General features: G+C 48.3%; 1 protein-coding gene across 5 annotated transcripts in view; it reads left to right on the top strand.

The window, feature by feature from the left end:
• Nucleotides 1-15846, top strand: part of ACACA (acetyl-CoA carboxylase alpha) — a 103921-nt gene that overhangs the window by 14777 nt on the left and 73298 nt on the right. For all 5 annotated transcript variants that reach the window (XM_014881125.2, XM_088176845.1, XM_088176844.1 and 2 more), the window contains 22 exons: nt 824-956; nt 1525-1663; nt 1899-2008; nt 2406-2487; nt 2829-2927; nt 3463-3569; nt 4255-4365; nt 4489-4698; nt 5223-5393; nt 6008-6169; nt 6413-6576; nt 7369-7519; nt 7982-8085; nt 8591-8672; nt 9913-10058; nt 10700-10850; nt 12015-12149; nt 12522-12668; nt 12859-13047; nt 13600-13700; nt 13824-13912; nt 14894-15018. In XM_014881125.2, the coding sequence (XP_014736611.2) occupies nt 824-956; nt 1525-1663; nt 1899-2008; nt 2406-2487; nt 2829-2927; nt 3463-3569; nt 4255-4365; nt 4489-4698; nt 5223-5393; nt 6008-6169; nt 6413-6576; nt 7369-7519; nt 7982-8085; nt 8591-8672; nt 9913-10058; nt 10700-10850; nt 12015-12149; nt 12522-12668; nt 12859-13047; nt 13600-13700; nt 13824-13912; nt 14894-15018 (2908 nt within the window). The remainder of the gene's footprint in view (nt 1-823; nt 957-1524; nt 1664-1898; nt 2009-2405; nt 2488-2828; nt 2928-3462; nt 3570-4254; nt 4366-4488; nt 4699-5222; nt 5394-6007; nt 6170-6412; nt 6577-7368; nt 7520-7981; nt 8086-8590; nt 8673-9912; nt 10059-10699; nt 10851-12014; nt 12150-12521; nt 12669-12858; nt 13048-13599; nt 13701-13823; nt 13913-14893; nt 15019-15846) is intronic.

Raw genomic sequence — 15846 nt, forward strand, 5'->3', positions numbered from 1 at the left:
TGCAGCTTCAGTGCCTGTGAAATAAAAAGTGTCTCGTTAATTCCCAGTCCTCACTCGGTGTGAGGAGCAGCTCTGTGCTTTTCCCTGGAATTTCCTCTCACAGACTCAGCTTTGTAAACTTCAGCAAATGAAGAAAAAGGTGATCTACCCCAGTGTTGTTGCTGTGGGAGCTGAAGCAGCAGGAGGGGACGTGGCTGTGGCAGGGCACGGGGCTGGTCTTGGCAGGCACAAAATTGCCTTTCTGTGTTTGTAGTAGGAGTAACGTGATTAATTTGTCCTCTGGCTCTCAGAGCTTTTCAGGAAGGTATTAAAGACTGGGCACTGGAAAACTCTTGGAAAATGATTTCCATGTCCAGTCTGAGTCTCTCATTTGCACCTGGAGATAAATTTGCTGTGCTTCCCAAGAGGATTTCCTTACAGAATCTGATCTTTGGTGCTTGTTTAGCCAAAGCCAGAAATCACTGTTGTTTCCAGCTTCTCTAGATGGATTGAAAGCAATCTGGTGAAAGCAATCTGGTGGAGCATTGTTGTTTTGAGTTGGGCAGCAACATACAGCAAAAGTAATTTTACCTATTTACATTTTGGCATAGCTGGAATTTTTCCAGATAACCTGAAACTTCTGATGGAAATAACTGAAAAGGAGTTTAAAAGGAATCATGCCTGTAAATCTGAGGACCAGGCCATGAGGGTGTGGAGGCAAGGAGGGATTCTGCTTGTCTGGCTGGGGAATGTGCTCAAGGAGAACTTTCACGTTGTTCACACAATTTCTCTTGCTGGTGTCCAGCTGTCCTGAGGTTGTTTCTGTGTGTCCCTGTTTCCTCAGGCCCAGCATGTCTGGTTTGCACCTTGTCAAGCAAGGCAGGGACAGGAAGAAGGTGGATGTGCAGCGAGATTTCACCGTGGCTTCTCCAGCAGAATTTGTTACTCGTTTTGGAGGGAATAAAGTTATTGAAAAGGTAACTCCCTGAGCTTTTTTTTAACATTTTACAGCTCCTCTCTGGAGCTCTGCCTTGTCTCTCTCTAAGGTTGTACATTGCAGGTATCAAATTACCAATATTTCTGAGCTTGGAAGTTGTGCTTCTGCCTGGAATCACTGTGTTTTCTTTTTCTATGTGATAAACAAACATCTCATTATTTTAGCTTAACGTAATAAAAAAAAAAAATTGAATGAGCCAGAGTACCTCTGGTGATACAGAAGGATTTATAGACAGATTAAACAAAAGTAGACTGGAAAAACACTAAGAAATGTATTTTAAAATGCCTAATAATTTGATTTGAGTCCTTCTGCTCTTTAATCCAACCAAGGCATAACACATTGAAATTTTCTGATGAAACAAGAGCTGCTCTCTGAACTGACAGATGGGCCACGAGCTGGATGCTGGCTAAAGAAAACTGCACAGCCCCAAACTGGGCAAAGAGTCTGCAAGGGAAAAAAAAAAACAAACCAAAACAAACTCCTTTCATGATTTTTAATGGTTTTGTGCTATTTAGACTCCATTTCATCCCAGCTTCTAATGCACCCAGGTCCTGATAGCAAATAATGGCATTGCAGCAGTGAAGTGCATGAGGTCCATCCGGCGCTGGTCCTACGAGATGTTCAGGAACGAGAGAGCCATCAGGTTCGTGGTCATGGTCACTCCTGAGGACCTGAAAGCCAATGCAGGTGAGCTGGGGAGCTGGGCAGGGGTCACAGCCTTCTCCTTGGGGAGGTGGCAGGGGTGGAATGTCCCCCTGATGTGTCAGGGGTGGGGTGTCCTGCAGTGGGTCAGAGCCAGCCCTGTGAGGAGCAGCTCAGGGAGCCGGGAGGGCTCAGCCTGGGGGAAAGGAGAGTTTTAGAGCACGTCCTGCTGTTAGATTTGCAGCCTGAGCCCTGAACGGGAGCTCCTGTGTGTTTGCAGAGTACATTAAAATGGCAGATCACTACGTGCCCGTCCCGGGAGGACCCAACAACAACAACTATGCAAACGTGGAGCTCATCCTCGATATTGCCAAGAGGATTCCAGTGCAGGTGAGAAATGCCACAGACACTGAGCAATCTTCTCTCCTTCAATAACCATTGTGCCTGGGGAGGCACGACAAAGAAACTGGAATTCCAAACTAAATTAGCACCCAGAGGCAAGCCATGGGACAGTGCAGTGGCTGTCCCGGTATGAATATCTGCAGGACAGGGAGGTTCCTGCAGCCTTGCACTTCCCTTCTCCCAGCTCCTCCTCAGCAGGTTGCTTGCACTTGTCGTCCTTTAAATTCAGCACACCCTGTGCCTCAGAGGCTGCTCTGGCTCCTGGGTGTTCTGGGGCTTTTTTTCCATGAGGAAAAGAAAGACTTGGAGTGTTTGCATGTGTCTGTTTCTGCTCGCTTGCTTGTTTTCTTCAAACAAAGAGCAAATTGTTTCTTTCCTCCTGCAGGCTGTGTGGGCTGGCTGGGGCCATGCATCAGAGAACCCCAAACTGCCAGAACTTCTGCACAAAAACGGGATTGCTTTCATGGGTGAGGAGATGGACTGCTCATCTGATGTCTAGTCCTTGTTTGAACTGGGGGAGTTTAGGGAGATAGAAAATCCTGAGTCCAAGACAGAGCCACGGGGAATGGTCTGCAGTGCAAGATGGACGATCTGTTCTTTACAGTAGTTCTTGTATGGAAGAAGGGGAAAGTTTTCCAAAATAGCCTTTAATGCTGAGATAAAAAAAAAGATTCCTGTTAAACCAGATTATTCCTGTTCTCGTTTTAAAGGGGGTTCAGTTTTATGGGAAGAGTGGAGTTTTTCCTAACATGTCCCTAATGTCTGATACCCCTTGTGTCTGTCTCATGCATTGCCTTTGATCTTTCAGGTCCTCCCAGCCAAGCCATGTGGGCCTTAGGAGATAAAATTGCTTCTTCCATCGTGGCTCAGACTGCTGGCATTCCAACTCTCCCTTGGAGTGGCAGTGGTAAGAAGGAAATTGTCCTGTGTTTATCAAGATCATCCCTCATCTTCTTTTCCTACTACAACATGTCAAATTTTTAAGAAGCTCTGTGCTCAAAAGTGTGTTCAGGGTTTCCCATTTGTGCTGTTTGCTCTGAACATCTGAACATCTCACCTGGTACAGCCAGGGCTTGGACACACCTGGTCTAGTGGAAGGTGTCCCTGCCCATGGCAGGGGGTTGGAACAAGATGATTTTTAAATTCCCTTCCAACCCAGACCATCCCATAATTCTGTCCAGTTTTGGAGCCCATACTCTGCTTCCATGGAAGTTCCTGTGCAGTTTCAAAACACTAAACAACAGCCTGCTTCTCACAGATAAATGGAGGAGGATAGAATTGGATAAAAACTCTTTCTCCCCAGAAATCTGGAATCTCTGTTTTCCATTCTAAGGGCTCCCAGCCTGGTTCCTCAGGCAGCTGTGGCTGTGCCTTGTGTCACCCACATCCTACAGGTAACTTCTCACAGCCAGGGAGCTCAGAGGGTGATGTTTGTGTTGCAGGTCTTCGAGTGGACTGGCAGGAGAATGATCTGCAGAAACGCATCCTGAACGTTCCCCAGGAGCTCTACGAGAAGGGCTACGTGAAGGATGCAGATGATGGACTCAGGGTGGGTCTGGGGAGGGCTCAGGGGGTCACAGAGCTGGGCTGGAGCCTTCTCCTCATGGCACCACAAACTGGAACCACTCTGCAGCCCCTGGAAACTGGGAAGTGATCATTGACAAATTTGGTTTGGAGAACTGGGTGAGGATTGGCAGGGAGAGGCAAAATATGGGACCAAGGTTGTGTGGCATTAAAAGCTGTCAGCTGGTTTTTTGTTTAGTGCAGGAAGAAGTTTTTAGTAAAAACCCACAGCCACACACTTGACTTCATCTTTGGAGTTTCTCCTTGAGGAAGAGTTTTAGAATAAGAAATATTCCTGGCATAATACAGGATGTGGAGTTTTCCTTTGTGAAGAGCAGGGATGGAGTGTGTGATTTTTGCATGTTACCCAGCTTAATGATTTTCTATATTGTACAAAAGCTTTTATGTGAATTCGTAGATTTAATGGCATTGAAACACTGACAAAACCTTTTGTAGTCACTTGGAGAGGTCAGATTTCTCTGTAATCACAAAATCCCTGGATTTTTCCAGCTACAGGCTCTCTCTCCAATGGGATATTTGGTTTCTATCCCATTGGTTTCTAAATAGTCGGATATGGAAGCTTGGATGTGACTCCACAGGGAAATACTGATCTTTTCACTGGGTTCTGCTGCCTTTTTGTACTTAACCTGTTGTTCTGCCCACCTTGCCAGGCTGCTGAGGAGGTTGGCTACCCTGTCATGATCAAGGCTTCTGAAGGAGGAGGAGGAAAAGGAATCAGGAAAGTGAACAATGCAGATGACTTCCCCAATCTCTTCAGACAGGTGAAGACAGATAAATCTTTCCCCAGTGCTCTGTGCTGCCTTGTTCTAAACGCTCGGGTGCCTGCGAGACCTCAGCACTGAAGGTCCAGCTCACACAAGACGTTCATTCTGTCCCTGCTCTAGGTTCAAACTGAGGTGCCAGGCTCTCCCATCTTTGTGATGAGGCTGGCCAAGCAGTCCAGGCACCTGGAGGTGCAGATCCTGGCAGACCAGTATGGCAATGCCATCTCCCTCTTCGGCCGGGACTGCTCCGTGCAGCGCCGGCACCAGAAAATCATCGAGGAAGCTCCAGCCTCTATTGCGACCTCGACAGTGTTTGAGCACATGGAGCAGGTGAGAGGGGCTCTGCAGCTTCTCCTGCCCTGGCCAGGCTCCAGAAACAGGCAGGACTTTGTATTTTTATTTTACGTCACCCGGAGTTTGGCGTTGCTGAATGTTCCAAAGGAGCAACAGAGGGCGAGAGTGGCTCAAACTGCTTTGTGTGGGCAGCCACTCACATTTCCACACTAAATCCCACCAGCAGCTCCTTTCGAAGATCTGTGCCCCCCAAAAAGGGGAGGGAAGTGTGTTTTCAATGTGTGTTACCATATTAAAAGCGAGTTTCAGGAGTTGCAGGTATTGTGTAATGTTGAATGTTGCAAATATTTGCTTCAAACTCTGCCTTCTGTAAATTGTAGATGAAATTAGTTGGAAATCAAAGCTCCTGTGCCACAGCCTTTCCTCTGAGCAGGTCTAGAGCCTGTTATAAGTTTTGGGGCGTTTCAGAATGTCAGCAGAAATCTGAAGTGAGTGTGGTGGATGAACAGAGAGAGCACAGGTAACTGGCAGTGCAATATTTCTCTTTTCCTGTGTCCCAGTGTGCAGTGAAACTTGCCAAAATGGTCGGGTACGTGAGTGCAGGCACTGTGGAGTACCTGTACAGCCAGGATGGCAGCTTCTACTTCCTGGAGCTGAACCCACGCCTGCAGGTGGAGCATCCCTGCACGGAGATGGTGGCAGATGTCAACCTGCCAGCAGCACAGCTCCAGGTGAGCACAGAAAGTTGGGTTTCTCATCTTTCAGCAAGTTCAGGAGTTGTTTAAAGTTCCCCAAAGCCACCAGGGGATCCCTCAGAGATGCTGTGGAGAGCAGTTGTTGATGTGCTGTGGTTTGTGTGTGTCCCCCCCAAACTCCTGGCCCTCAACTTTCCAGCAGTGGGTGGATGCCACAGTCCCCTCACACCTGTATTGTTTTCTACTTCTTTTTTGAACTGTATCTGTTAAAATGAACAGGGCAAGTGGAATTTTGCCTCATAAGAATGCAGCCAGCAGCTGGTTCTGCAGGTTACTCTCCCCACAGTTTATAATTGCAAAATTCCCATTTCCTATAACCAATTAGGGCCCTTCTGTCTCACTGGGACCTCAGTATATTTTTAACAGGCCTAATGCCTGCCCATCCTCAGCTGACCTGGCACTGTCAGCTTTCCCTGGAGCCTTTTAATCAGTCAATGGAAAATACTGGCTGAAGGGCTTAAGGTGGATATTACACTGAGCTGAGTTGTCCTGGGAAGTGTGAATGTTTGACTCTGTGAGGAGAGAAACTTAGTGGTGGGTTTTTTAATAATTTTTTTTTTTTGTTTGTTTGTTTGTTTGTTTCTCCTTAGATTGCCATGGGGATCCCTCTCCACAGGATCAAGGACATCAGGGTGATGTATGGAGTTTCTCCCTGGGGAGACACAACCATTGATTTTGAGAACTCAGCCCACGTCCCCAGCCCCCGTGGCCACGTCATTGCTGCCCGGATCACCAGTGAGAATCCTGACGAGGTGAGGCTTCAACTTCTGTGCTCCCCGTGGGCTTTACAGGGCCAGTCCCTGCTGCTGTTGCAACTTCTGGCAGCAAATTTAAAAGATTCTTCCCTTAGCTCACTCAGACTCGGCTTAGGCACAACCTGAAGTTGTTATACCGTGCTGCAGCACACAGAGGTGTTCTCAGAGCCTCCAGGACACTAATTCTGGATTATTCACCTTTTCTTTAGGGCCCAGAGCAATGTTTGTCTGTCTTTGCAGGGATTTAAACCCAGTTCTGGCACAGTTCAGGAGCTGAATTTCCGCAGCAATAAGAATGTCTGGGGCTATTTCAGTGTGGCTGCTGCAGGAGGGCTCCATGAATTTGCTGATTCCCAGTTTGGTCACTGCTTCTCCTGGGGAGAGAACCGTGAAGAAGCCATCTCGTGAGTCAGAAATGTGGGAGAGCCTTGGGAATTGCTTGGGTTTGTCCCCTTTGATCCAAAGTGCCACAGGAAAACAAGGCTCCTTCCTTCTAGGAGTTTCCAGAAAAATGTCCTGAAAAATCTCCCTGTCTTTGTTTTGTTTTCCATTTCTTGGTCAGGCTTCTCATCCTGTCTTGCTTTGCAATTCCACTGTGTTGCACCTCCATTTCTATACTTTTTGCTTGATTTTCTTTCTTTTTTTTCTGTTTCATCCTTGCCTTGTATACCTGCTGCTGGGCTGTGACACAGCTACCCCTTTCACAGTGTGAAAATCCCTCTTTAATTTAAGGCATCCAGGAAAACAACAGGGAAAACATTGCTAACCTGACTTACCAATGCTTCAGGATGGTTAGTGAACCACGGAGTGTCCTCTGTGGTGTGGGATTTTCAAGCACCTGGTCCTAAGGCAGACCTGTCTGACCTGTCACCCACGGTTTTCATCCAGAGCCTTTCCCCACTTCCACTCTGGGTGGGGTGGACACCACGTCTGTCTGTCTGTCTGTCTGTCTGTCTGTCTGTTGTATGCCCCTGACACGTGGTAGGGCCCTGGGTGATGCTAACAGAGGGAATTCCTGATCCCACTGAGCTGCTCTTCACAGCAGCAGCAGAGAAATCAACATCCTCCCATTCCCAAACATTCCCACAGGATCCTGCTCCAGTGCCTGTGCTCTTCTGCTCTGACCTTCAGGTGCTTTTCTGTCTGGGTGCTGCCATTAGGATGGGATCGATAACAGGGCTTCTTTCCCCTTTCAGAAACATGGTGGTGGCTCTGAAGGAGCTGTCCATCCGAGGGGACTTCAGGACCACTGTGGAATACTTGATCAAGCTGCTGGAGACAGAGAGCTTCCAGCAGAACCGCATCGACACGGGCTGGCTGGACCGGCTCATCGCTGAGAAAGTGCAGGTGCAGCTGCTTCCCCCTGCAGGAGCACACTTGGGAATGAGCTGGGGTGGTGCCTGCTGGTGCAAAAGGGGTTAGGAATGGTGAATGTCCACTTAGGGAAGAAACATTTTCAGTGGCATTGTATATTGAAATCCTCGGTTGTCCCTGTTGGGGAAGGTTGGTCTTAGAGTTGTCCAGAAAAGCATTGAGACCAGTGTTATGTTTGGGATTTGGGACAGATGGCAGTGGAAATGTTGTTGGAACCTTGAGATTTGATCCAGGCAGAAGCAAATGTAGTTTTAAGGAGTTACAGAAATAATGGCTTCTGTGTAGAGTTCACATGGCTGCTGCACTGACTTTGGATTTTAAAGAGAGTTGTCCATGAACCAAAAATAGAGCTGAGACTGCTGCTTCTTCTGGCTGGGTGTTGAGATTGGGCTGAAGCTGGAGGAGGTGTGACTGTGTGTGTGTCCCCTTTTTTAGGCTGAGAGGCCTGACACCATTCTGGGGGTGGTGTGTGGGGCTCTGCACGTGGCTGACGTGAGCTTCCGAAACAGCGTCTCCAACTTCCTGCACTCCCTGGAAAGGTAAAAAGTGCAAGCTGCTCTCCCAGCAGTTCCTCCTGGTGCACAAGTTCTGTTCAAGGAATGCTCAGGGCTTGTTATCTGCTGGCTGTTTCCTGGCCCCAGGGAGCTCTTTATCTGCTGAGAAAACTGGCAGGTATCTGCATCTCCTCAAAATATCCCCTGCTGTCTGTACAGATCGCTTTGGTTTGCAGCAGGAGCTCCAGGAAATGGCTCAGAAACATGGAGTTCTTGCTCTGTGTGCTGCTAGGACAGCATTTGGGAGTCTTGAATCCCCCAGGAATGAATGGAAAGGAGAGCAAAGCTGGCCTGTGTGGCTGGAGGGACTTTGTTTGACTTGGTCAAACTGATTCGTGTCTCTCCTAAGAAGAGACTCTATAAAATCCCGCTCCCATCTCTCTGCTTGTGTTCCCTCAAGCCTTGCATGCATCTCTGAAGCTCTTTGGACACCTGGTAGTCATTTGGTGGCTTGTGGAAGATCAGTTTTGTTTCGTATTTCTCTTTCCAGGGGCCAAGTGCTCCCTGCTCACACTCTGCTCAACACGGTGGACGTGGAGCTCATCTACGAGGGACGGAAGTACGTGCTGAAGGTAAAGAGTGTGGGACCCACCCTCCTGCCCCTGGGCTGGCCATGGCCACGTGTGCTGCTCTGGCCTCATCTGTGCACAAATCTGTGCAGGGAGTTCTGTCTGAGCAGGGTTTATTTTCTCTGCTTTAGTGGGTGAAGAAATCAGCACGGCCTCCTTTACGACACCCCTGCATTGCAATGTCTCTGTAAACATTTCAGCCTCTTGCTCTGAGTAGGGTGAAAACTGCTTTGTTACAGGCAAACACTACTAGAGGTTGACCAAAACTTCCAGCTGATTTTTCTCACAGTGTAGGTCTACTCTGCTGGGATTTTAACACACCAATGTGACAGGATTGGCAGCAGTTTTTCCCCGTGGTGTTGCTTTTTTGCTGCATGCAAAACCCCGTGTTGCAAAAGCAAACATATGAAAGTTAGGAAATATTAGACTTAAGGTTGCCTGTGCAATCTTCATTAGCTTCCTTGGGCAAATTTGTGGTGGTGGAGTTTTTAATGACAAGACCATGGGCTTGTTTTTGCAGCAGTGAGAATTCTGCATTTCTGCACCTCCTTGGGTTTATCTTTGATGAGGAATAGAGGCATGGAGCAGCAGCTGAAGTGCTCTATAAAGGATTTACCCAGCTTCAAATAGGAGCTCTGGGGCAGAGACTGGGATAGGAACTTTTTCTCCAGGGAAAGGAGCACTTGTTGCTTTTACTATGGGGCAATCTCTCTTTTTTCCCCCCTGAATTATCTCCTCCATGATGCAGTTTTAGTACACAACTGTCACCTGTGACTTGTAAGTAGATGAGGGTGAGAAAATGGTCTGTGCTTGCACAATCAAACCTCGGCCATCAGTGCAAAAGTGTGAGAGGATTAAATCAACATTCATGGACAGCAGTAGTTCTGGCATCTCTTGACTGCTGTGTCACAGAATCCCAGACTGGTTTGGGTTGGCCCTTGTAAATCTCTCTCTGCCTTTCTTCAGGCACTGGAAGGCCACAGCTAAATCACCCCAGAATTCTCTTCTCCAGGCTGAACAATCCCAATTCTCTCATCCTTTCCTCACAGGAGAGATGCTCCATCCCTCTGATCAACTTGCTTGCCTTCGTGACCCCAATTCTTTTACACGACATCAAACACCTCAGTTCCTCTTCGTTAATTCCCACCATTGCAGCACTTGGAAAACTCTTGTGTTGTGGCAGCTGAGACACTCAATGCTGTTCTCAATCCACTGGGTCATTCCCATTGTTGTGTGCTTGCAGGTGACCAGGCAGTCTCCCAATTCCTACGTGGTCATCATGAACAGTTCCTGCGTGGAGGTCGATGTGCATCGCCTGAGTGACGGGGGGCTGCTCCTCTCCTACGATGGCAGCAGCTACACCACCTACATGAAAGAAGAAGTGGACAGGTAAAAACCTGTGCAGCTTCATGTTTAGCATTTACACAGCCAAAATGAGGTGTGTGTGTGTGTGTGTAACTTCCTGCTTCCCAAAAGGTCAGCTGGGAATGGAATTCTCTCCTGGAAAAAGTTTGCTAAGTGTACTGTGGGTGAGTTTGAAGACAGAACAGATCTTGGTTGCTGTTAGATGAAAGATCTTATTGTGTGAGACATATGGAGTCCATATTCCTCTGCTTGGTCCTTAAAAGTGACTTTTGGGATTATAAAAACAAACAAAAAAACCCCCAGAACCTGAAAACCTTTTAAAATTCTTGGAATTCCACAGCTGCTTTAGAAATAAGGACAAGTTTCAGTGCATCCCCTCAAAATTCCCTGCAAGGATCATAGCAGAAAGGGCAGTAAAGGGCATCCCCAGGTCTGGAATGTGAACTCTGCCCCTCTGCTGTGTTATCTTCTGGGAAAAGTAATGGATCTGCTCAGGAGGACAAAGAATTCGGGGAACTTTCTGGGTTTGAATCTCAGAAATCCCTCAGAGGTATTTTCCCTTAGTTTTGTTTCGAGGTGAAATAGGGAAGGAGAGGCTGGATTTTCCCTTTCCCATGCCTTCCCCAGGGAATTCTGTTGCACTGATCTGTCCTGTCCTTGCCTAGGTATCGCATCACCATTGGGAACAAGACCTGTGTGTTTGAGAAGGAGAATGATCCCTCCATCCTGCGCTCCCCTTCTGCTGGGAAGCTGATCCAGTATGTGGTGGAGGATGGGGGACACGTGTTTGCAGGCCAGTGCTTTGCAGAAATTGAGGTAAAAGTCTCAGAGAACTGGTTTGGCTGCCCAGGAAAAAGCTCAGGGGAGGGAGGGATGTTGGATGTTTTGGGACTGGGAGTTGAGCATGAGGGATAATTCATGGTGTTTAATTTATAAATTCTAACCTGAACTACAGCAGGAATCATCAGTGAGAGTGATGGGGTGGGAAGAAATTAACAGCTGAAATTTGAATGTTAATGACTGTTCACCAAGTGATAAAATTTCTCAGCGGTGAGACCATGGTTTTGACCTTCCCGAAATTCCAGGGGAAGGTGAGATCCATGTTAGCCAGCTGTGGTGAAGGCTTCTCCTTGTAGTACTGACACAGACTCTGTGCCAGGATGAAGTAACAAACTTCATCCTGGTTAGCTGATCATTTATCAGGTCAATCCCAGGAGTTAATAAGTGTCACTCCTCCCTTCTCCCTGGGAAGTTACTTAACTCTTACCGAGGAGGAGGATGAGCAATTTCTGCATCACAGTGAGGAAAGCACAAGGGGTTGTGTAGGAGTGTGGGCTCAAAACAGATTTGAGGGAGGGGAAGGTGTGTGATGACAGAGGGGCAATTAAACCAGCTGGGGACAATGTGTAGGAGAAAAATATCAAGACACAGATCCAGCTATTTTATGTAAGTGCTTTTGCACTGCAACAGGTCATGGCTAAGAAGGCACCACCCACACAATCCCTGTGGCTCCCAGTGGTGTAGAGCAGAGCAAGGATAAAACCAAACTGGCTCCCCCAAACCCAACCCTGCTGCTCCAAAGGCTACAGCTCTTGATCTAAGGAAGCATTTCTGTCTGGGAGCTCTAGGAAGTGATCCTGGTTCCCTCTGTGGAGGAGCCTTTGAGAGAAGCCTTTGGAATGCAGCAGAAAATTGTCTGCTTTGTTCACTGTGCTGAGTGTGGGACATTCCTGAGTCCCCTGTTGGCTCAGGCATTGTGAGCAGTGACATCCCTCAAGTTCCTGCTGCACTCTTTTGTGGCAAATTATTTTATTCTCCCATTCACTTTAATGTCTGGATTTTGTTCCCAACATCTGTGCTTGCAAGTTTTGGGAACACCTGAATGTCTGTCTGTGGTGGGACACTGCCTGCTGGCTCCCAAACCTGGAACCGTTTTGGGGCACATGGAGCTGAGTGTGTAACCTGTTTTCCTTGCTACAGGTGATGAAAATGGTGATGACAATAACAGCAGGAGAATCAGGCTGCATCCACTATGTCAAACGGCCAGGGGCAGTCCTGGACCCAGGCTGTGTGATTGCCAAGCTCCAGCTGGATGATCCCAGCAGGGTTCAGCAGGTGAGGAGTTGCAGCAGGCACAGATTTTGTGGGGTTTTAATGAGGGACTGATGTCCAGAGTGGTACAAATGGTGCAGTGAGCCAGTTCCCCATTTGTGCATTGTACTGGAATTGTCACTTCACTGTTTATTTGTCTCAGGTGAGGATTGAGACTGAGATTTTTCTCTCTCTCTTTCTGATTCAGGCTAAACTTACTTTCCATTCCTGCTCTCAGTTTACCTCAGCACTGTTGTGGGGATGTGTCTCTCAACCAAGTGCATTTCCCCCTCTGGGAATCCTTGCAAGTTAAACCTCGGCTCCAGCTGTGGGTAGCTGTTTGTTGCCCATGCCTGGTGTCCCCAGGAGGCTCAGTGAGGCTGTTCCTTGTTGCAGGCTGAGCTGCACACGGGTACCCTGCCCCAGATCCAGAGCACAGCTCTGCGGGGCGAGAAACTCCATCGCATCTTCCACTACGTCCTGGACAACCTGGTCAACGTGATGAATGGCTACTGCCTGCCAGAGCCCTTCTTCAACAGCAAGGTACTGGGGGCCTCTTCTTCCAGAGCCAAAACACAGCGTTCCTGCAGCTCAAGGAAGGGTTGGGCAATTTTTCTGCCACAGGGCAGCACCTGTGAGATGGGATGTTGGACATCGCCCCTCTCCTTTTTCCCCTTCTTGTTGTTTATTCTCTTCTTCACTCTTGCCTTCACACTGCCTCGTTTCTCTCTAGGTGAAGGGTTGGGTTGAGAGATTAATGAAGACCCTGAGGGATCCATCTTTGCCCCTGCTGGAACTTCAGGACATCATGACCAGTGTTTCTGGACGGATACCACCCAATGTGGAGAAGTCCATCAAGAAGGAGATGGCCCAGTATGCCAGCAACATCACCTCGGTCCTGTGCCAGTTTCCCAGCCAACAGGTGACCAACCACACTTCATGGAGGGATAAAAACTGGTTTGTGTGGGGGCAGAGAGAGAGAAAGTTCCTTTAAATGACATGGAGGTTAATTGAACCTGGAGGGTGTGTTTGGACATGGGGTCCTCATGGTGAAAGGAACTTACCTGTGTCCCTTCAAGGCTTGTCTCTTCACCTGTGCTGAAGGGTACGTGTTCCCTGCTCAGCATAGCTTTAACCAGGCACTTCGGAAACATTTGAATCTTATCAGTGGCCCTGTGCAAATAAATGCATAAAAAAGCATTTATTTGATTTTGGCACGGTACATGTGCTGCAGTGCCATTTGTAGTGCCAGTGCAACCTCAAAAAACAATGACTGCAGCCAAGGTGGGGTAAGGGGATGCTGGAAACTGATTTCTCCACCGCATGACACAGTGCAGTGATTTTTGTATCACTAGCACACCTTGAACTTCCTTTGTGGAGTCTGCTGGGTCTCTGGTGTGTCTCTGCTGCTTGCCCAGCCCATGGAGGACTTTCCCCTTGCTTTTTTTTTTTTCCAACGCGTTTCCCCTCTCAGATTGCCAACATCCTGGACAGCCACGCTGCCACCCTGAACCGCAAATCAGAGCGCGAGGTTTTCTTCATGAACACTCAGAGCATCGTGCAGCTCGTGCAGAGGTCAGCCTGTGCCAGGGGTGTCCTGCAGGGGTGTCCTGCCCCAGCAGCCGTGGCAGGGGCTGTGTGTGTGTGTGTTCAGCCTCGCTCAGGGTTGGCTCGGTGGTGTTTTTTTTCCCCCCGCAGGTACCGCAGTGGCATTCGGGGCCACATGAAGGCCGTGGTGATGGATCTGCTCAGGCAGTACCTGAAGGTGGAGACTCAGTTCCAGCACGGTGAGTTCCTCATCAGGGATTTGGTTTCTTAGAGTCGTGTTTAGTCCTGCAAAGTCCACGTGGGCCCTTTGGAGAAGGTTTGCTCTCACTTTGTGCTGAGGGTGAGGATTGTTTTTAAGTCAGATCCAGGGTTTTGTAGAGGAGGTTCTGTCCCCAAAGCTCAGCTGAAGCTGAGAGGTGAAATCAATGCCTTGCACTGCTGTATCCAGGCACAAGATGGCAATGAAGCCCTGGCTGATTTGAGGCTGGGGCTCTTACAGGTAGTTCAGATTCCACTCTTTTGTCCTGCTCCATTACCTGCCCTGGCCTAATGGTACTGCAGATTCATTTTCACTTCAATTTGCTGGCAGCAGAGGATGGTGCGAGGCTTTTTGCTGTTATTTCATTCTGGTTGTCATTTGAATGAAAGTCTGAGCTCCCTATTCCTCCCTCAGTATTGCTCACAAAGGAGGCATTTGGTGTTGGAGCTGTTTATTAAGAATGGGATGTTAGAATTAAAGTTTGCAGTAGGTGATGGTGGGAATGATTCCTGCCCAAATTGATTGTGTGGACCACAGAGAAACACAGAATGCTCTGGGTTGGAAGGGACTTTAAAGCACATCTCATTCCACCCCTGCCATGAGCAGGGACACCTCCCACTATGCCAAGCCCTGTCCAGCCTGGCCTTGGACACTTCCAGGGATGCAGGGGCAGCCACAGCTCCTCTGGGCACCCTGTGCCAGGGCCTCCCCAGCCTCACAGAGAGGAATTTTTTTCAAATACTCAACCTAACCCTGCCCCCTGTCAGTGTGAAGCCATTCCCCCTTGTCCTGTCACTCTACCCCCTGTGAATAGTCTCTCTCCACCTTCCTTGTCAGCTCCCTTCAAGCCAAGGAGAGTCTCAAAAAATACACCTAGAAAAATAAAGGCCCACCTAATAACTTGTAATCCTTGCCACAGAGGTGTGAAGACTGGGAAAGAAATGTGCATTTCTGCCTGCAGGTCACTATGACAAGTGTGTCTTCACCCTTCGTGAGGAGAACAAGAGTGACATGAACGCAGTGCTGAACTACATCTTCTCCCATGCCCAGGTCACCAAGAAGAACCTGCTGGTCACAATGCTCATTGTGAGTGTCTGCTGCTCTCTCTTTCTCCCTCTCTTTTTCTCTCTCTTTCTCTCCTTTTATTTTACAAGCATAATGTGGTCTCTTACTGCTAAAAATACATCCAAAGTAGCCATCCACGAAATAACTCCAAAGCAAAAGAAGTGTCATAATTTTCCTAGATTGAGGCTGTGTTTCTTAAATTCTCATTTGTAAGATGTAGGGATGCTGGTGTTCTTTCTTCCTGCCTCTCCTTTTTCCCCTTTTTTTCCCCCCTTTCCCTTTTTGGTGTGTGGTGTGATTGTAAGTAACGCTTGCCTTAAGAATCTCATTATTTGAACACGGAGCCATATTTCCTCTGAGAATTCTGGAGTAGCTTTGAGCTGGGGCTGTTCATTTCTCAAGTAATCACGCTGGCGTGATGGAGAGAGAAAATGGCAGCTGTTCACAGCTCAGGCCTTCAATTTTCTTCAGAGTCCAGTCACTCAAGTGTGTAATTACACGGGGGTGCTGGTGAGGCGTTAGCCCTTGTCAGAGAGCTGGGCTGAGGCTTTGCTGCTGCCTTTGCCAATCAGTGCAGGCAGAGCCAGAGCCTGCCTTTGGCTTCTTCTTGTCATCCTGATGATGATTCCTTGCTAAAATGGGACTGGAACTTTTGGTCTGGTTTGTCACCTGGTGCGAGCTGGCTCTTGGTGTTGGGAGATCTCAGAGAGCCTCCCTGTCCCTTCCTCTTGGGTCATTCTTGCCACCACCACTGCCAGTTAGTTCTGCTCAGGTAAAGGCCAACATCCCAGAGCTTGAAACACCAGGGAGACCGTGGTGGAAGGGCTCAGTTGTCTCCTGTTACCTCAG

Source organism: Sturnus vulgaris, chromosome 21 (assembly GCF_052056855.1).
Source record: "Sturnus vulgaris isolate bStuVul1 chromosome 21, bStuVul1.hap1, whole genome shotgun sequence".
NCBI lineage: Eukaryota > Metazoa > Chordata > Aves > Passeriformes > Sturnidae > Sturnus > Sturnus vulgaris.